Source organism: Diabrotica virgifera, chromosome 4, assembly GCF_917563875.1.
Source record: "Diabrotica virgifera virgifera chromosome 4, PGI_DIABVI_V3a".
NCBI classification, from domain to species: Eukaryota; Metazoa; Arthropoda; class Insecta; order Coleoptera; family Chrysomelidae; genus Diabrotica; species Diabrotica virgifera.
Genome location: NC_065446.1, coordinates 110,191,663 through 110,213,515, shown reverse-complemented (window position 1 = coordinate 110,213,515; position 21,853 = coordinate 110,191,663). Strand labels below are relative to the sequence as shown.

Sequence of the window (21,853 nt, the reverse complement as noted above, 5' to 3'; positions counted from 1 at the left end):
CAACGGAGTAATTCAGTCGAGATTTTAAATTTACACTACTATTGACCCCCCTAGACATTAGAAAAATAAAATTTGGGACAGCTCGTAATGCAAGGTCAAATGTTATCCCGACGGGGCTAATTAAGCCAGTCAGTTCTGTCCATTGCCAACTGTTGCCAATTTGCTGCGCCTATTTTTCTACCATGCTCATCTACACCATTCTTCCAGCTGAGTTTTGGCCTACCCCTATTTCTACTTCCCACATGTTGTGACATAAGGATTCTCCTAGGAGGGTTGTTCTGCTGTGATCTTGCTAGTTGTCCTGCCCATTTTAGTCTTCCTATTTTTATAAGAAATACTACGTCTTTACCACCAAATATATGTTTACATCTTTGGTACACCTCATAGTTGTACCTCCTCCTCCAAGCACGATTTTCACACATGCTACCGAATGGTCATTCTTCTTAGTCTTAGGTTAATCTCTTCTTCTTCCTCAGATATTCCCTGTCCAAGGGTCGCTGTTGTAGAGTCAGTGTCGCCTTCACCTAAATCTTTTTCTCCCAAGTCTGCCACAAAGTCCTTCATTTTATCCTCGGTTTTGTTTTTCTCTACTTCTGTTTCTATAAACTTCAAACAGCTCTTTACTTCGTCTCACATAATTTTAATTTCTACGTCTGACGTGACCTAATCAGTGCAGTCTCTATCTTCTTGAATCTTTTTCACGACTCTAGTTACCCTGGCTCTTTCCCTAGTCAATTCATTCCTGATCCTGTCCCTTCTAATATCAACCGTAACATTTTCATTTCAGCTAACTCTATCTTCTTTTCCTGAATCTTCTTTACAGGCTACACTTCACCGTATATCTTTCCTTTCAGTTTCATCACAGTCTTCCAGTTAAATAAACCAGCCTGTATCCTGTGGTCAATTTCTCTTCTTAGGTTAATCTATTACCTGCTTATTCCGTCTTTGGGGTTTAAAGTTTCATCGACGTCTCCCCGTTGCTGGATATCAAGTGTACTTGTGAACTAAATGAACCAAAATTAATGCTGGCAGTCATTTATCATTATAGGTTCTCTTGGCTGCGAAACTTACGCCAATGGCTCAATATCAGGAAAGCCACTGATAACCATCATTACAGAGGAGCACCACAATATATAGAGGAATTCCAGTTGATGGTCGCCAACCTCCGTTGAGGAGAGAGCACATGAAGAAGAACAGGCTTAAATCTAATACATTTTTCACCTTGAAATGAATGTAAGCTGGGAGCATATCCTGGGGATCCATGGATCTTTACGCCCTAACAAATTTAATCTATATTTTACCTTATTTTCTTTTCTTTTACACTACGTCAGTTTATTAAAGAATTGAAACTTGTTATATATTGTTACCTTTGTTAGCCTTTGTAACAAATTTATAAATCCAGTTTTTTATTAAATACTCCACTGTACCATACAAGAATAAAAATCCGCTAAACGCCGTAAAAATGAGTGGCGCATACAATATTCCAACTACAAAAGAACTGATATGATATTACGTTTCGCGAAAATGTATTTTCATTTTGATGGAAAATTAAATTCTAGTTTTATTTTAAAAGATGTTTCCATAATATTTGCTAAATTTGAAGTAAAACGCGCCACAAAATAGTAACTTTGATACAGTTTGTATTTTGAAGCACGTTTGAGGCGCGTTTTGCTTCAGATTTAGCAAATATTATGAAACATCTTTTAAAATAAAACTAATTTTATTTTCCATCAAAATGAAAATACATTTTCGCGCAACGTAATATTCATATCAGTTCTTTTGTAGCTGGAATATTGTATGCGCCACTAATTTTTACGGCGTTTTGGCGGTTTTTTATTTTTGTATCAGGAGTTTTTCAACGTTATTTATAAAAATGTTTCTTGCGCCTTTCTCGCATTATCTCCCAATATAGTGTACATCGAATGAACACTAGATCTTTTTTTCTATGCGAAATAGATTGAAAAAAAATACGCTCCTTTTATTTATTAATAATTATTAAATTAACGCTCCTATGGAGTGCTAAAAATTGCATTTTTAACACGGTTGTAGAAAAATAATATTAATGGTCGTATCAAATGATTAACATACATGTATTTAAAGTTTACTATTAGTTCTCTACTACTTTTAGTTCTCTACACTTTTTATTAATTTTTAATTTTTGCGTTTTATTTAAAACAAAAAGAAGCCTGGACACTAGAATTACATTGTAATATCTTCAAAGAAGGTTTTTTCTTATCATGACTTATGATACAATAATATTCATTATATCATTCCTTAAAATTATTTTTTTTTCTGCTTTAGAATTCGTCCATGCAGCCAGAAACGAAGGAAGCAGTAAGTCTAGCTTTTTTGTTTTTAAATTTTGCTGTAAGATTATTTAAGACTGACTGACTAGCCTGATCTAAGAACAATCTGACCCAAAAAAAAAATAAAGGAAGGATGAAAATTTGGGAATAGGTAGCTGAAATTGTCTATTATTATATAACAAAAAGTTGACAATTCGACACCCCCTCCACTTACAAAAATGGAGGGGAATTCTCGGGGGTAAAAAATATACATTCAAAATAAGTCCGTAATTAGATAAAATGACTAATTCTAAGCAACTTTTGTTCTATAGAGTTTTTTCACCAAGTCAATACTTTCTGAGTTATTTGCGAGTGAATACATTCATTTTTAACAATAAAAATAGTATATTGTACAACAAGAGAGAAATATGTCATTTTATCTCGTGTTGTACACTGTACTTTTTCTATGGATGCGTTTTTGTGAAGAGTTCAAACTTCAAAATTAAATAATTTAGGTGCTTTTAGGTATATTATATGCCTAAATTGAAATAAAATATATATATATACACATAGGTATTTAATATTCTTAATATTTATATACTTTATTTATTTAAAATTATAATTCACAGTTGAACAGTCTTAAAAGGTAATTTTTGATAAGTTTTGACAAGTCTGAACACATTTTGTTTGACAAAAATAATTGTGTTTGTATTGTGCATGTTACCATGGAAATGGCGATCATATGTATGTAAACCGGCGGTGAACCCGTGAGAAAAAATATTTCTCACTACAATGGCCGACTTTTCTCACTGCCTGAGAAATTGTTAATTTTGAATGTAGGTATGTAAGTAGTGAGAGAAGTTGCACATTGTATAGCATCCATAGAAAAACATGTTTTTCGACGGTTTTTCGCAAATAACTCAAAAAGTAAGTATTTTTTTTGAAAAAGATATTAGTACAAATATAGCTTATAAATAGTGAAAAGAATGGTGTACACATGAGGTCTGTATACCCAGTAGAAGCTGAGTTGTAACTAATGAAAAGTAGGTCCTTATTCGTCCAATTCCAAATCGAATATTTCAAAGTGAAATAACCAGAAAACGGAGAACTTTTCGGGGAAAACTCGTTAGAACTTTTTTAAAGTGTTTAAAAAAAGGTTTATTTTTGTTTTTTTTTTAACTTCTAGCATTAAAAGTAAGTGAGTTACGCTCAAAATATTGTTGCTCCCTTTTATATTTTGGTAAAAACAAATCACGAAAATCACCCCCTAATTACCATCCCAAATAAAATGAATCGTTACCGCTTCACAAGTTACTTTGTTTGTGTATTCTTTATAATGATCTATAAGTTTAATTGCTTCAAACTGTTCAGTTTTGAAAAAAATTGGTTATAAAATAAAAAAAATTTCTGATTTTGAAAAAAATTCCTTTTTCTTTTTTTAAAATAACTTAAAAAATATTAGTCATACCAAAAATCTCAAACAGTAATAAAATGTGCGTTTTGCTTTTCTGATTATTTTGTAATTTATATTTTGTATTTATTTGTATTTATTTTGTATTTTTTTGTTTTCCTGGTAGACAAAAATTGGTTATGCTATGACTGTTCAAAATTTGCATACACTCGTGATTAGTGACTTGTTCAAGCCATTTTAACTACAGCATTTTCAAAAAGAAGCACTTTAAACCGATGAAACTTACAGATCATATAAAGAATACATAAGAAAAGTAAGGTGTGTAGCGGTAACGATTAAATTTATTTGGGATGCTAATTAGGGGGTGATTTTCGAGATTTTTATACCAAAAAATAAAAGGGACCAACAATATTTTGAGCGTAACTGACTTATTTTTAATGTTAGAAGTTCTTAAAAAAAAAACAAAAATAAACCTTTTTTTAAACACTTTAAAAAAGTTGTAATTAATTTTCCCTGAAAATTGCTCTGTTTTTTGGTTATTTCACGTCGAAATATTCGATTTGAAATTTGACGAAGAAGGACCTACTCCTCATTGGCTACAACTCTGCCTCTACCGGGTCAACAGACTTCATGCGTACGAATATTTATTTCACTTTTTTATAAGCTTTTTTACTAAGAATACTTTTTGAGTTATTTGCGAAAAACCGTCCAAAAGCACTATTTTTTTTGTTAAAAATGAACATATTCACTTGCAAATAACTAGAAAAGTATTGTCTTAGTCAAAAGTCTATAGAACAAAAGTTGCTTAAAATTAGTTATTTTATCCAATTCCGGACTTATTTTGAAGTATATTTTCACCCCCGAGAGGGGTGTATTCCCCTCCATTTTTGTAAAAGGGGATGTAGAATTGTAAACTTTTTCTTATATAATAATAGAGAATTTTAAAAGCTATTCCCAAATTTTCATCCGTCCTTTATTTTTTTGGAGGTTTTCGTTAAGTTTTGCATTCCTTGATCGGGCTAGACCTTTTTGTTATAATTATAAAAAACATTTTTTCTACGGCCGTGCTAAAAGAGCCACTTTCACGGCGTGCGTGAAAGTAAATTTTCCCGCACGGTGTGCGGGAAAGTAAAATACCTTGTAATATGGCATTATAATATATTATAATACATGCAATAAACTAATATTTAGATGAAAGACTAAGTTTTTCAACCTAATAAAAATATTTGTAAATTAAATATTTTTAAAAGATTTTTAATTGAAAAACTTTATTGGCCTATTTCTTGGTGACAACCTCCAAGGCTTCTACAATATGCAAGCCAAATGGATGCTGCAGTGAAGACTAAAGGGAAGGAATTCTACACTATGCAATTCACAACCCCCGTCTGCAGCGTGGTAAAGTTCCAACGGAAAATGGACCTAGTTACTCTATAGGAGTAATACTAATATGAAAATAAAAATGTATACCATTTTTATTCATTCAGTTGCGGTGCGAAACCAAAACTGTCTTAATTTTTACTCAGATCAGAGATTGCAGCCAGCACTCTTATCGACGATTTCATCTCTTGTTAGAGGTTCATCAGAGACTGCATAGGCTGCATTTCTCTGGCCCAGGTAAAAATCTTCGACATATCCATCTCCTGTGAATTGCATAGTGTAGAATTCCTTCCCTTTAGTCTTCACTGCAGCATCCATTTGGCTTGCATATTGTAGAAGCCTTGGAGGTTGTCACCAAGAAATGGACCAATAAAGTTTTTCAATTAAAAATCTTTTAAAAATATTTAATTTACAAATATTTTTATTAGGTTGAAAAACTTAGCCTTTTATTTAGCAGATGCCGCTAGGCACCTACTACCATCTCGTCAGTTGCGGTGGGAGATGGATATGTCGAAGATTTTTACCTGGGCCAGAGAAAAGCAGCCTATGCAGTCTCTGATGAACCTCTAAAAAGAGGTGAAATCGTCGATAAGAGTGCTGGCTGCACTCTCTGATCTGAGTAAAAATTAAGACAGTTTTGGTTTCGCACCGCAACTGAATGAATAAAAATGGTATACATTTTTATTTTAATATTTAGATATTATTTACTAATTTATTTCAAATTTATCTTATTGTGTTCGTGTTTTAATGAAATTAACGCAATAGTTCGATGAAATAAAATTATTTTGACATAACATTTAAAAGGTTCAGTAGAAAATTACAATGGTTTTGAATAGTCGTCATGCAAACCAATATCGTCGTCGTGGTAACCCATTATATTGAAAGTTTGGTTTTGACAACCTTGTCAAAGAATTTATTTGTGTATTTTCACTTCTAAATAAAAATTGATATAACTCTATTTTTTGTGGCTTTTTTTCAAACGTACGGCCTTAGAAAAAATATTGTTCCTAACTAATGCGGACAGTGTCTTCCCCGCACTCGAGTGCTTGCTCGAACGGGCAACGGCAGTCTCGTGCGTGAAAGTATGACTTTCCGCACTAGTTAGGAAAATAACTATTTTCTACGAGCGTGCAAAAATGTCTACTTTCGCGCATGCGTTTTAGTTTAGAAAGTTTCACTTTTCCGCATGCGTTTTACTTTTCCGCACGCGTTTTACTTTTCCGCACGCGTGTAGATATTTTAATATGGCCCTAAAATAATTATGATACATGCAATAAACTAATATTTAGATATTATTTACTATTTTATTTCAAATGTATCTTATTGGTTCCTGTTTTAATGAAATTAACGCGATTATTTCGTTCATAGGAGATTCTAACCAATAGAAAGCTACAGAAATCTAAATTAAATTGATAATTTTTGATAATTTCCCATCGTCAAGTATATTACGTCAGATGCCCTTCGTTGCTACGAAAAAATACATCCAGTGACATTAATGACAATTAATGTTTTAAAAATTATAAAAGTGATGACCTTCAACCGTAAAATATGTATAACAAATGTGTGTTTAATTGTACTAATTTGTACTTACATAAATAAATTACAATAAAATTTTGGTTTTGAACAGTTTTATTCATGAAATAATCGCAACAAATTGCACTCGATCTCTAAAATTAATATAGAATTTTTGCCCTCGTGACACTTTTGACATAATTTCACTCGCCTTCGGCTCGTGAAATTAAAACTGTCAAAGTGTCACTCGGGAAAAATTCAATCATTTTAGAGCTCCTGTGCAATTACTACTGATTATTTCATTCATAGGAGATTCTGACCAATAGAAAGCTACAGAAATGCAAATTAAGGTGATAATTTTTGATAATATCCCGTCGTCAAGTATATTACGTCAGATGCCCTTCGTTGCTACGAAAAAATACATTCAGTGATATTAATGACAATTAATGTTTTAAAAGTTATAAAAGTGATGACTTTCAACCGTAAAATATTTTATATCAACTGTGTGTTTAACAGTATTAATTTCTGCTTACATAAATAAATTACAACAAAATTTTGGTTTTGAACAGTTATATTCATGAAATAATCGCAATAAATTGCACTCGATCTCTAAAATTAATATAGAATTTTTGCCCTCGTGACACTTTGGCATAATTTCACTCGCCTTCGACTAGTGAAATTAAAACTGTCAAAGTGTCACTCGGGAAAAATTCAATAACTTTAGAGCTCTTGTGCAATTACTACTGACAATTCGATGAAATAAATAGTACATTGTTTACCGGGTAGGAAAAGCTTAACATTCCTGGACGACTGTGAAGATTGCTAAGTCGAGGCGCAAGCCGAGACTTAGCAACACAGAGTCCAGGAATGTGGCTTTTCCTACAAGGTAAACATACTATTTTTCCGCAAATCGTTTAAAATTCGACAGATATTGATTGATTTAAAAAAAACGCGATAATTTTATTCCCAAATAAATGGTGCTTTGAAATTCCTAATAAAATTACTTGGGTTACTATGGAAACGTATTGAGGTTGAATTGTCAAACTTGACGCTTATAAATTTAATTGCTGGTGTTCTCGAAAGTAAAATGATAAGTGATGATGAAATTTCCATTCCTGGAACTCCTCCAGAGCTGGTTGAGGCAGTGAATACTGCTTCATTAGAATTATTGCCAAAGAAATCAAGAGAAAAGTACGAAAATGCATACAGACGTTTTATGGATTATCGCATGAGTAAAAATACGAGTTCTTTCTCAGAAAATGTTGTAATGGCATACTTCCTAGACCTTTGTTTAAAGATGAAATCTTCAACATTATGGGCCAATTATTCAATGCTGAAGTCAACCCTTGCACTTAAACACAATGTAGATATATCTACATACTCAAAACTTCGTTCTTTATTGAAACGGCAAGCTCAAGGTTATAGGGCAAAGAAATCTAAGATTTTAACGAAGGAAGAAATTGAAAAATTTATCCAGGAAGCTCCAGATAAAGAAAATTTAATGATTAACGTAATTTACAAGGTTTTAATAGCAATGTGTTTTCTTTCATTTATGTAGAACACTAACAACTGTACGGAAATATCATTTCCTTACAGTAAGGAAATGACATTTCCTTACAGTAAGGAAGTCCTGACTTTTTCTTCAAGAAATTTTGACAGGAATGTCAAAATTTCCTGGCGATTTGCGGAAAATTATTTTGACATAATATTCGAAAGTCAAATCGGTAGACAATAACAGTCGTTTTGAATCATCGTCGTGGAAACCAAGATCGTCGTCATGCTAATTAATTATATTCAAAGTTTGGTTTTGACAACCTTGGTCAAAGAATTAACTTGTGTATGTATTTTCATATTAAGTAAATTATTTGATTAAGATTTGGTCATTTTTTAAAGACTCGTAGAAAAAATATTGTTCCTAACTCTTGCAGAAAGTCTCTTTTCCGCACTCGACTGCTTGCCGAACACCCGCTTCGCGTCGTTCGGCAAACTGCAGTCGCGTGCGGAAAAGTATGACTTTCTGCACTTGTTAGGAAAATAACTATTTTCCAACGTAAGTTTTTTTAAATTTAATCATAATAAGCATTTTGGGATAAGGACAAAGGTCACACTTTTCTCGTCCAAGGGTCGTTTTGAGCATTTCCTTAAAACAAATAAAATTAAGTTTACTCTAAAGTACATATTATATTTTATTTCAGAAAAAAATTATTTATTCACAATATCCGCAAATTTAGATTGTTGTACGTATAAAAGTAAAATATCACTTTTGTTACAACTCACATGCATACCGTTGTTTTTAAAAATATCATTTTTTCTTTACCCGCTAAGGAATTCCGAAGGCAAGAAATAAAAAAAGAAAGCAAATGAAAAAAGAATTCACTAAGGGTTGTTGGCCTGCGATCTAGATACGATTCTTATGCAAATCACATGCCGAAGCAGAGGTTCAGTGTGGTCAGTGACGTTCCTAGGCCGTCTACCAAGTACATGTGTGCAATTGATAGTCCAGTCCAAGATGTAGCGAATTTCGATATTTGAACAATAAATAATAAAGATTATGATGAAAGGGTTGCCAATGCGAGTCCATTATACAATTGGATATGGTAATTGAGTCAATACTCGCAATCTTTAGTTTGTATTTTTATTAGTTGTTACATAATCGTGGGGCAACCGGTTTCGAGTCTTACAATATATGACTCATCATCAGGCCCAGTACAAAAAAGTCTTCTCAATACAAACTACAAGCTAAAAAACACAAAACGAGAGACATGTACACATATATATAAAACATAAAAACAACTTTGTCTTGGTTTTAATCACACACCATGAAGCCAAGCAACTGTGTAGTATTGAACTCAACCTTCCATAGTATGTAAAGATGAGACTTATTGTCATTGGGAGCGACCAATCTGATGAAAATTGCTTGGTATATAATTTTAATATATATACTACCATCATTCCTCAACTAGTTAAGGGATGATGGAGTTCTGACAAGATAGTATGCGATCAAAAGACATAATATAAAGTTATTAGTAATTGGTATGTACTTACATAACAGCCATTGAAACTGTTCCACCGCTAAAGATGTACATGCAGTCACCAGCTCCCATAAGGATAGTTGATCGATCAAACAACCTTTAGTCTCTTATATTGTAAGTTGTGTTCAATGTGGAACTTGGAAAAGAAAAGTTCTTATGTTCCCAAAGATGTGTGTTTTATATCCTTCACAGTTGTTTTTTGTCAGGCTTAGCCGTTGTTTTTATATGTTTTATGTTTAGTAAATTTAAAAAATATTTAATAATTTAATATTGGGACAACACTCACAAAAATTCCACATACACAAATTTTAAAAAAGTTTTTTGGTTGCCAAGACTTTTTATTTTATGTCATATTTTAAGGTTGTGTTATTAGATTTCCCACAAAATTTATTGATTGACATGTCTTCTACTTCCTCGAGGAGCTGGCGACTACAGGTCTGATATATTGTAGGTTGTACAGTTATTATGTTTATGGGAGCTATTACTATGGGAGCTATGGTGATTACTATCCTTATGGGAGCTGGTGACTGCATGTACATCTTTAGCTGTGGAACAGTTTCAATGGCTGTTATGTAAGTACATACCAATTACTAATAACTTTATATTATGTCTTTTGATCGCATACTATCTTGTCAGAACTCCATCATCCCTTAACTAGTTGAGGAATGATGGTAGTATATATATTAAAATTATATACCAAGCAATGTTCATCAGATTGGTCGCTCCCAATGACAATAAGTCTCATCTTTACATACTATGGAAGGTTGAGTTCAATACTACACAGTTGCTTGGCTTCATGGTGTGTGATTAAAACCAAGACAAAGTTGTTTTTATGTTTTATATATATGTGTACATGTCTCTCGTTTTGTGTTTTTTAGCTTGTAGTTTGTATTAAGAAGACTTTTTTGTACTGGGCCTGATGATGAGTCATATATTGTAAGACTCGAAACCGGTTGCCCCACGATTATGTAACAACTAATAAAAATACAAACTAAAGATTGCGAGTATTGACTCAATTACCATATCCAATTGAATAAAGATTATATTATATTATTATAAAGAATGTTACCTACTGCGAGTTCACAGTACAGGTATAGATAAGGAAAAATTATTGGCAAATCTCGCAACATCAATAATTAAAGAATACAAAAATATATGAAATTATATTATGCAACCGCAGACACGTGTTTCTGACTACTTAGTCGTCACCAGTACGGTATAGCCAAGTTAGAAAAAGGTGTAATTTAACTTGGGAAATGATCACTACAGGAACAAGAGCTCAATTGTGGCAAAAATATTAGAAGACCCCGTTGGATTCAGGGCTACAACTAACGCAGCCACACTAAAGAGCTATCGCTACCTGAGGAAAGGAACGTCAAGATGTTTAAACCATAAAAAGGATGTTGATTAATGCAAGTTCACAGTATAGGTATCGATAAGGAAAAATTATTGGCAAAGCTCGCAGCATGGTATAAAGAATAGATACACAAAAATGACTAATGTACTGATGACGACTAAGTAGTCAGAAACGCGTGTCTGCGGTTGCATAACATCATTTCATATATTTTTGTATTCTTTAATTCATGTTGCGAGCTTTGCCAATAATTTTTACTTATCTAGACTACAGTGAACTCGCATTAATTAACATCCTTTTTATGTTTTAAACATCTTGGAGTTCCTTTCCTCAGGTAGCGTTAGCTCCTTAGTGTGGCTGTGTTAGTTGTAGCCCTGAATCCAATGGGGTCTTTTAACATTTTTTGCGACAATTGGGCACTTGTTCCTGTAGTGATCGTTCCCCAAGTTAAATTATACATTTTTCTAACTTGGTTATACCGTACTGATGGTGACTAAGTAGTCAGAAGCACGTGTCTGCGGTTGCATAACATCATTTCATATATTTTTGTATTCTTTAATTCATGCGAGCTTTGTCAATAATTTTTCCTTATCTATACCTGTACTGTGAACTCGCATTCATTAATACCTTCTTTATGTTTTAAATATCTTGGCGTTCCTTTCCTCAGGTAGCGGTAGCTCCTTAGTATGGCTGTGTTAGTTGTAGCCCTGAATCCAACAGGGTCTTCTAACATTTTTGCCACAATTGCGCACTTGTTCCTGTAGTGATCCTTCTCCAAGTTAAGAAACACCCTTTTCTAACTTGGCTATACCTTACTGATGACGACTAATAGACCAAGAGGCAGCGCTGAAAAATCTATTTGAATTTACTAAAGCTAGATTTTTCACAGTTGATTACTGTGAGTGTGTAGAGAAACATACTGCGGTCGGTCAAGCGAAACGTAGAACAGGGGTTACTGAGAGGGTATCAAAGTTGCTTTCCTACGAAGGTAATTATTTCCATTTACTAACGCTGAAAATCAGTACACACGTTCTAAATTAAATATAAATAAAAGTTATTATAGTCGGTCAGCTGTATGACGGGACAGAGCTGGTCGGTCGGCCCCAATAGTCGATTGAGGAAATGAAGCATTTTGGCTCCCAATTTTTTCGTCCAGCATGGATTTACTTGATATTTTCACAGACGGTAGGGAATAGTCCAAGGATCATTTTATATATCATGCCGCTATCATACGCTAAAACCTTGGGGTGGTTGCCACCCCATCTCGGGGGTGGGAAATTTTTATTACATTTTACCCATATAATGCGATGGAAAAAGTGATTCTAAGAAAAAATATTTTTTACATTTTCTTCGTAAAACTAATATTTTTCGAGTTATTCCCGCTTGAAAATAACAGTTTTTCGACGAAAAAACCGACTTTTTTAGACGGTTTTTTGAGAATACCTCGAAAAATATGCATTTAATCAAAAAAGTGTAGAAATCGAAATTGTATCTTTTAGTAACACAAATCAAATTCTTTTCTTATAATATCTTCAAGACCAATATAAACCGAGATACGGCATGGTAGAGGTTAGCTTTTTTATTCAAATGCATAATTTGAAATATTCAAAGCCAAATAATGGGAAAAATTTGCATTTTTAGAGGAAAACTTAAATAATCTTTTTTCAAGTATACAATTAGACCGTTCAAAAAAAATAATAAAAAGTTTCTAGCATAAAAATTAAGCGACTTATAATCAAAAAATGTCGGTACCTGCTTTTCTCTACGAAAAAATCAGTGAAAACATCCCCCTAACTACCTTCCTAATTTAAAATTGGTCTTCACCTTTCTGTAGTTCCTTTTATATTTATATTATCAATACACTCAAGGTGTTTGACCCATTGAAAATGCCTAATTTTGGAAAAATTGGAGTTTAAACAAAAATTGACTTTTTGCAATTTGGTATTTTTCACCTGTTACTTCAAAATATCTCCGAAAATATTGAAGATACGAAAAAAATTAAAAATTACTAAATTGTAGCTTTTTTAATGACTAAAATTACCCTTTGCATAGATTTTCATTATAGTAAACAGTTAGCCAGTTATAGCTGTTTAAACCTCTATTTACCAGCAAACACCCCCTTATTCGAGCCCTTTAAACCCGTCCCAATTAAAAACTAAGGGACCTTACGGAATTTAATTTACACAGTCTTATAGCTCTTTAAAAATCCTACAAAATCGTTTTTGAAGAAACTGGTTGTCGCCAAAAATGTATAGAATATTTTTCGAGGTATTTTTAAAAAACCCTTTAAAAAAAGTCGATTTTTTCGTCGAAAAACTGTAATTTTCAAGCGCGAATAACTCGAAAAATATTAGTTTTACAAAGAAAATGTAAAAAACATTTTTTTCTTAGAATCACATGTTCCATCGAATTACATGGTTAAAATGTAATAAAAAAAATTCCCACCCCCTTAGATGGGGTGGTAACCACCCCCCAAATTTTAGCGTATGATAGCGGCATGATATATAAAATGATCCTTGGACTATTTCCTACCTTCTGTGAAAATTTCAAGTAAATCCATGCTGGACGAAAAAATTGCGAGCCAAAATGCTTCATTTCCTCAATCGACTATTGGGGCGGACCGACCTGCTCTGTCCCGTCATACAGCTGACCGACGATAATAACTTTTATTTATATTTAATTTAGAATGTGTGTACTGATTTTCAGCCTTAGTAAATGGAAATAATTACCTTTGTAGGAAAGCAACTTTGATACCCTCTCAGTAACCCCTGTTCTACGTTTCGCTTCACCGACCGCAGTATGTTTCTCTACACACTCACAGTAATCAACTGTGAAAAATCTAGCTTTAGTAAGTTCAATAGATTTTTCAGCCCTGCCTCTCCGTCTATAAGCAGTCAGAAACACGTGTCTGCGGTTGCATAACATCATTTCAAATATTCTTGTATACTTTAATTCATGTTGCGAGCTTTGCCAATAATTTTTCCTTATATGGAAAAATTATTGGCAAATTTCAGTCTGAACACCATCGGTGTCCTATACGTATTTCGTCTTCATATCAAAGACTCGTCAGGAGCACCTAGATTAGTTCAGAGTGAAATAAAATGCGATATGCCTAGGTAGTTTAATAAACTAAACCGACTTGAGTACGCTAGGTACGACATCTTTATGAAATAAAGGAAAAGATTTCTCTCGAATAGAGAGAAATCTCCCCAGTAGCGAACGGCAAACGTGAAATGTGAATTTAAATCTTTCATAAAAGCAATGAACAGTATTAGGGACCATTTTGTCTGACAAATATTTCTTCAAATCGACGATATTTGCCATACATTCGTCAAGTACGGAGAAACGTACGGAGAAACGAAATGCGTATTTCGTCTTTATTTATTAGTTTATTTATTAAACACAGCATTAACAACCAAAGTGATAACAAACAAACTGAATAAAATTATAACATTAGCAGAAGAACAACAAGGTTTTAGGTCGGGAAGATCATGCACCGAAGCTATATTTATAAGGTGTCACTCCTATTCAGCGGTCCCCATAAGCGCGGTCCCCGATTGAGCGGTCTCAATACAGCGGTCCCAGTTTCAGCGGTACCCCGATTCAGCGGTGACCGATTCAGCGGTCCCCATAAACGCGGTCCCCAATAGAGCGGTCTCAATAAGAAAATAATAATATGACAATGATAAGTAATTAGTTTTATTGTAGGATATTATTTTAACCTATTCTTGTTTGAAAATATACAGGTAATATCTAAGTATCTGGTATATACCCCAGTTAATAGGGAAAAAAATAATCGATTTCAGGTAAAAATTTTCTACAGGGTTTTCAAAGTTTTAAACGTTAGATGAAGGATAACTGATGATAATTCCGTGAAGACGTACAGCTGTTTTTGCTTTTTTTTTAAACAATTGCAAAGAATGAAAAAAGCAGTTTTTTGACTATAAAACGTTTCTTGTACATTTTAGAGAAAAATGTTTCAAATAAATGTAGATCTTAAAAAGTTCTTTAATTTGGTGGTAAGCATATTGTAATATATAAACAATTGACCGAGATAATTGCAAAAACCCTCATTTTTGCAGTAAATTATAAATATTAATAACTTTATTTTTTGCACAATGACGTAAAATTTAATGACTTTAAATTATGTCAATTAATGAGTTATTTAAGTGTGCTAAATTTCAACCAGATCGACCAAATAGTTTATAAGTTATTCAATTTGTTTATCCCAGAGAGCAATTGTTTATACAACTGTTCTTGTCCTACAGTGACTCTGTGAGATATTTAGCAGATCGCAGTCGATTATTTGAGACTTTAATTTTAAGACGTATTAAAAAATTTTTAACATTTTATTGAAATTGTTATTAAAAAAACTGTTTGAAAAAGACCTGACTTTTTAGCTTATAAACAATTAGAATAACTTAGATATTTTTTATGTTTTGTGCTTGTATGCAGGCTCAATGAAAAGCTGATGAAAAAATGCATATAAAAAAAGAAAAAATAATTTTATATGTTCATTTTTTATTGTTAAAACTACTGTCCCCAAGAGGGTCCTGTTTTTACTCATTTTTCTGAACGATGCCTCTCAAACGGCATGCTGCAGAACCAAACGCCGCTGAAACGGGTCGGTGGAATCGAGAACCGCCGAAACGGGGACTGCTGAAATGGGTACCGCTGAACCGGGGACTGCTGAAAAGGGTCGGTGGAATCGAGAACCGCTGAAACGGGGACTGTTAAAATGGGGTCTTACCATTTATAATGAGGCATGTTCAAGAGAAATCATTAGAATACAACAAACCGGTATATTTATGTTTTATGGACCTTACCTTAAGAAGGTATTTGACAGGGTTAAATTATTCTTCTTCTTAAGGTGCCTATCCGTTCCGGATGTTGGCGATCAGCATGGCTATCGTAACTTTGCTTGCTCCTATTCTGAATAGTCCGGTTGTCGATGTATTAAACCACTTTCTCAGGTTATGAAGCCAAGATATTCTTCTTCTCCCTGGTCCTCTCTTTCCAAATACCTTGCCTTGAAGAATGAGTTGCAACAAGCCATATCTCTGTTCATTCCTCATAACATGGCCAAGATATTCTAGTTTGCGCTCTTTGATTGTCTTAATAATCTCGCATTCCTTGCCTATTCTACGTAGAACCTCAACATTAGTCACACGATCCACCCATGAAATTCTCAAAATGCGCCTGTAACTCCACATCTCGAATGCCTCGAGTTTTCTCAAAGAAGCCTCGGAAAGTGTCCAGGCCTCTACTCCGTATAATAACGTAGAAAATACATAGCATCTGATGATAGAGATTTTGGTAGCAAGAGGTAAATCGTGGCTTCTGAAAAGAGACTTCATCATTATGAACGCTGATCTTGCTTTTCCTATGCGTTGTTTTATTTCACTTGAGTGGTCCCACTGACTGTTTATGTTGGTACCAAGGTATGTGTAGCTGTCGACCCTGTCAATTAGTTGTTGGCTAACCAAAATCTGTGTATTTAATATTTCGCGCTTACTGACTACCATGTACTTTGTTTTTCTCGTATTGAGATCAAGTCCGTATTCTCTACTTATATCTGATATGCGCGACATTATTCTTTGCAAACCATCTAGACTGTCTGCAAAAACTACAGCGTCGTCGGCATATCTAATGTTGTTCAGACGCACTCCGTTGACTAATACACTTTCCTGCAGTTCTCCCAGCGCTTGCTCGAAGATACATTCAGAGTATATATTAAACAGCACCGGGGACAGGATGCATCCTTGCCTCACTTCTCTATCTATGGAGACTGTCTCTGTCAATTGGTCATCCACTTTAATATTGGCAGATTGGTTGGAATACAAATTATATATGATTCTCAAGTCTCTATCATCTACTCCCGCTTCTTTCAAGATGTTTATGAGTTTATCATGTTTTACTCTATCAAACGCCTTTTTGTAGTCGATAAAACAAATATACACGTCACAGTCAACATCCCTGCATCTTTGCATAAGCACTTGGACAGCGAATAGAGCCTCTCGGGTGCCTAAAGCATCGCGGAATCCAAACTGCGTCCATGATATCTGTTCTTCGCATTTTTTATATATTCTGCCGTGTATCACTTTCAGAAACGTTTTGAGTAAGTGGCTCATTGGGCTAATTGTTCTGTAGTCTTCACATGTTTTGGCATTTACTTTTTTGGGTAAAGTTACGAAGGTCGACTTTAACCAACTTTGGGGTATTTTTCCAGTTACGCATATTTTGTCGAATACAGTTGTTATCCATTTTATTCCTTGTTCATCCATAAGTTTTAAGAATTCTACATAAAACTGGTCAGGCCCTACAGCTTTACCATATTTAGTTGTTTTAATAGCTGACGTGACTTCTTAATCGGGGGTCCTGTTTGGCATTCAGTGTCTTCAATGGTATTCTGCCTTTCATCTGCAAAAGTTACTTCCACATATTTCTTCCACGTGTCTAGTTTTTCTCCCACACATAACAGTGGTTTGCCTTGGTTATCTACCAAACACCCAACTCTTCTAGGTTTGTATAAGCCTGCAGCTTCTTTAACTTTTTTGTGCATATTGAATGAATCGTGTTTATGTTGCAATTGCTGGATTTCCGCACACTGTTCTCTTAGTCGTGTACCCTTAGCTATTCTAATTGCTTTTTTCATCTCTTTATCTATTCTTTTGTATAATGACATATCCTGATCTTTGGACTTTCGCCTCTCTTCCATCATATCTAAAATCTCGTTTGTCATCCACTTTTTCTTCTTTATTTTTGGTGGTTTGAGGTTTGAGGAATTTCTCACGTATGTCTTGTGAAACTGTATGCAACTTTTCTATCTCCTGGTCCATTACATCCGATTGAATAAAGGTATTCAAGTTGTTCTGTATATACCGTTTTACACTCTGTTCTGTGTTTTGGTCTTTTAATAGCCTGATATCGAATTTTGGATTGACACTACGTCTAACCTTCTTTAGCCTGAGCTTAATATTGCCAATCAGTGGGTTATGGTCTGACTTGATATCAGCTCCTGGGTATGTCTTGACTGATGTTATGCTGTTACGGAATCTTTTATTAATCATGATGTAATCTATTTGATTTCTCACTATGCACCCTGGAGTGTCCTGAGGTGATTTCCATGTATATAATCTTCTGTAAGGGAGTTTGAAGTAAGTGTTAGTAATCACAAACTCTTCTTCTGCCACAAATTCACTCAGTCGGTCTCCTCGCTCATTTCTTTCTCCAAGTTCAAATTGCCCTATGAATTCTCCCGATTGTCCCCTACCAATTTTGGCATTGGGTTAAATTAAAGACCGTTACCCATTTATTGTACTCAAGAGAGGTACTTTTAGGAATAATTAAAACGATCAAAAATACCCACCAGAACACCACAATAAAAGTAAAAGATGATCTAACTAACCCAATTGAAGATAAGATAGGGAGATTCGCTAAGTCCTCTATTGTCCAACCTGATCATGGATGAAATAATAAAAAAGTAAGAACTAAAAAACTTACCAAATGGGAGAAAACAACTTAAAATAATCTGCTATGCAGACGATGCAATAGGTAGATAGGTACTCATATTTCAAAGTGAAGGTGATTGATAACGTATGCTGCACCAATTTAATATAACTAACAGAAAATTTAACATCCTAATTTTTCTAAAAAAGACAAAATGCATGGTTATAACAGCAAATCCAATCATATGTAAATTGGAGCTGCAGAGTCAGATAATAGAACAAGTGATGGAGTTTAAATATCTAGGCATCACACTATTATATCTACGGATAGCTCGAAAAAGAAGTGGAAGATGAAATGAATAGAGCAAACACAGCAGTAGGTTGCCTGAATAAAATAATATAGAAACACAAACATATCAGAAAAGAAATGAAAGGCAAAATTTACAAAACATTCATCAGAGAAATACATACATTCATACATACATTTATCAGACAAATACATACCCGGCAGAAACACGACCTGGCACAGAGAGGACAAAAATAATGCTCGAAATAGCAGAGATAAAAACCCTTCGAAAAATCGATGGTAATACACTATGGGCCAGAGCTAGAAGTAGAAGTAGATATACGACGGAGATGCAAGGTGGAGACCATAAATAATTGGGTATGAAAGAGAAGAGTAGAATTTAATGACTACATAAGCCAAAATACAACAAATAGAGTAGGAAAGATGGCGAGAGACCGTTTCCCAATAGGAAGACGATTAGTGGGAAGACCACGAAAACGATGGAACGACAACTTACAGGAGGCACGTTAAAAAAACAGACAGAGTTATATCTACTCAAAAAGAAGAAGAAGAAGAAGAAGAAGAAGAAGAAGAAGAAGAAGAAAAAGAAGAATATAATAGCTAGATTTTCTGCAAAAGCGATTGTTTTTACCCCTTCTCCACACTTTAACTCCAATCCCTGTTGTACATGATGTTCCTCAGTATCGGTCTTAACACCGATCCCTGAGGAACTCCTGACGGTGAGTCAAACCATGTTTCAATGGCTTCCTTTATTGTTCTGTTTGATAGATTGTCACACATAATGTTTGTTTATGTAGGTATTTTCATGTCTTTCTTTCGATTATCATGGTACAATTGCTGTATTAAAGACATTTTTAATATCTAGCATTGCCATAACTAATACCTATTTTATTATATCTACTGCTGATTTTCCTTTTTGTAATCCAAACTGTTCTTTTGATAAGAGACTAAGTTTTCAATCTAATGGCATGTAAAATAGCATTAACCCGGCATTGGTCGCTAGGTAGGTTGTTACGCGAGTGGTCGCGCGTGAGATTTTCTCTCACATATCCAATTTTTGCCTTTCTTTACAAAATTTTACAAAAAAGATGAGGTTTTATCAACGATAAAGCCATTTGCGTTAAAAAGACACGACGTTTTTCTGTTTTATTATTATTATCTTTATATAAAATGTAACTATTGATGCCGCCAATATTTAACATTGAAAATATATGGTAAGTGACCATCTACAACTAACCCGTGAAACAGAATATAGGATTTTCATATCATCGAACACATCCACGGCGCCTTTTATTACATCATAAAAGGATTATTTTAGGTTTTACGGGAAAAATAAAATTAATTTTTATACACAGTTGGTGACGCCGGTGGTCGCTTGATGGGAGAATCTCTCACATGAAGCGCACTGACTCCACAATATATGGTGATACTAAGTAAACTGAGTCACTATCTGAGCGGACGAGTCTATTAGATTGTCGAGAAAGGATAGTTAAGAGACTAGAAGGAACTACAGCGCGTATAATTTTCCAAAAAAAAAGTTGTGCGCAATTTTCTGAAACCGTGAGAGAAAATCTCATATAGCGACCACTGGCGGGTTAAAGCTACTCTACATCCCACCAGACTGAAAACAAGGGGAACCTTCTCTGGTAGAGGTGCTTGCTGCACTCTCTGATTGGACTAGAATATGATGCATCTGTATTTTCGTTTTGCAACGAAATTGAAAATGATTATTCATTTTTGATTTACATGTTTACTCTGATTGGAGTACGAAGGGAACCATTCTCGTTGGAACTTTACCGCGCTGAGCAGATGGGACGTGAATTATAAATTGTAAAATTACCTGATCTTCCTTAGTCTCAGCATCCGTTATGGCTTGCAAATTGTAGAAGCCTCGGAGGTGTAACCAGAGAAGTTTCCCCTTGTTTTCAGTCTGGTGGGATGTAAAGTAGCATTATGCTGTTTTACATGCCATTAGATTGAAAACTTAGTCTTGTGTTAGCAGTTGCCGCTAGGGCATCTATGCCATTTCGTTGGTTGCAATCCGTGACTGCACGCCGGGGTTTGTTTTGGTCGGATCAGAGAGAACAGCATGTGCCTCCTGATGAGAGACTAATAAGTTTCGAAACCGGTAGAGGTGCTTGCTGCATTCTCTGTTTGGACTAGAATATGATGCGGCTGTATTTTCGTTTTGCAACGAAATTGAAAATGGTTATTCATTTTTGATGTTGTTTTGATATTTGTTTATTTTCATCCAACGGCTTTTGTAATCTGTTTTTTATTAGTATTTCGTAGGGTATTTTCTAAATGAGTTTACTTTTCCATTAATATTCCCAGCTTTAATAATAGTACTAGGTTGGCTAATTTTGGTTTATCTAAAAATTTTTGTCTGCTTAGCAAATTGTTACAGATAGGCAATAACACTTCTGGTGTATGTTTGAGTAATATTTTTATTGAGTTGGGTTTCATTAAGTTTGGGCCCACTTTTTGGGTTTTAAATAGGGCTTCCAATCCCGCAATACCGAGATCTCGGTATTGCGGGATCCCGCGTCATTTCCCAATCCCACGTGATGCGGGATTACAGGCGCGGGATCCGCGGGATTTGCGGGACTGAAAAAAGCGTACATTACTGCTGTAGCTACGCTCAAAATTATCAAAAAACTGGAAAAAAATTATTCAAGGTTAGCTTCAGAATTAGCTTTATCTTTGCGCCGTATTTTACAACGGCGTAGAAATGTGACTGCACTACTGATTTATCTCCAAAAGCCTCGTAGTTACCAAGCGTCGTGTGACGATGAAACTTTTCATCTCCCACCGAAAAGTTTACTTTGAAAAGAAATTAATGATTTTGTAACGGGAATGAACTTCAGCTTTTGAAATTCATCTGAGAGCAATGATGACAAATAGGCTGATCAAGTAAGAAACACGTGAGAAACAATGTCATGTAGAGGTTCCATCATCGGGTTCCGATCTTGATCTTACATTGCAACAGAAGTTAGAGTTAACTATATCGTCAGCATGTACATAATGTATTTACTTTGCCCGTCGCCATCTCGAGCTAGTACACTTAAGTCCATTATTAAAATAGACATGACTCTCTACGAATCTGGGGAGTCGATGGGAAAATATC

The 21,853-nt window shown here is 34.4% G+C and overlaps 1 protein-coding gene across 2 annotated transcripts in view; it reads left to right on the top strand.

The window, feature by feature from the left end:
- The window catches only part of LOC114335897 (cytochrome P450 306a1), a 517,964-nt gene that overhangs the window by 215,268 nt on the left and 280,843 nt on the right, over nucleotides 1–21,853 (top strand). For both annotated transcript variants that reach the window (XM_050649568.1, XM_050649570.1), the window contains exon 2: nucleotides 2,302–2,334. In XM_050649568.1, coding sequence (XP_050505525.1) covers nucleotides 2,302–2,334 — 33 coding nt within the window. The remainder of the gene's footprint in view (nucleotides 1–2,301; nucleotides 2,335–21,853) is intronic.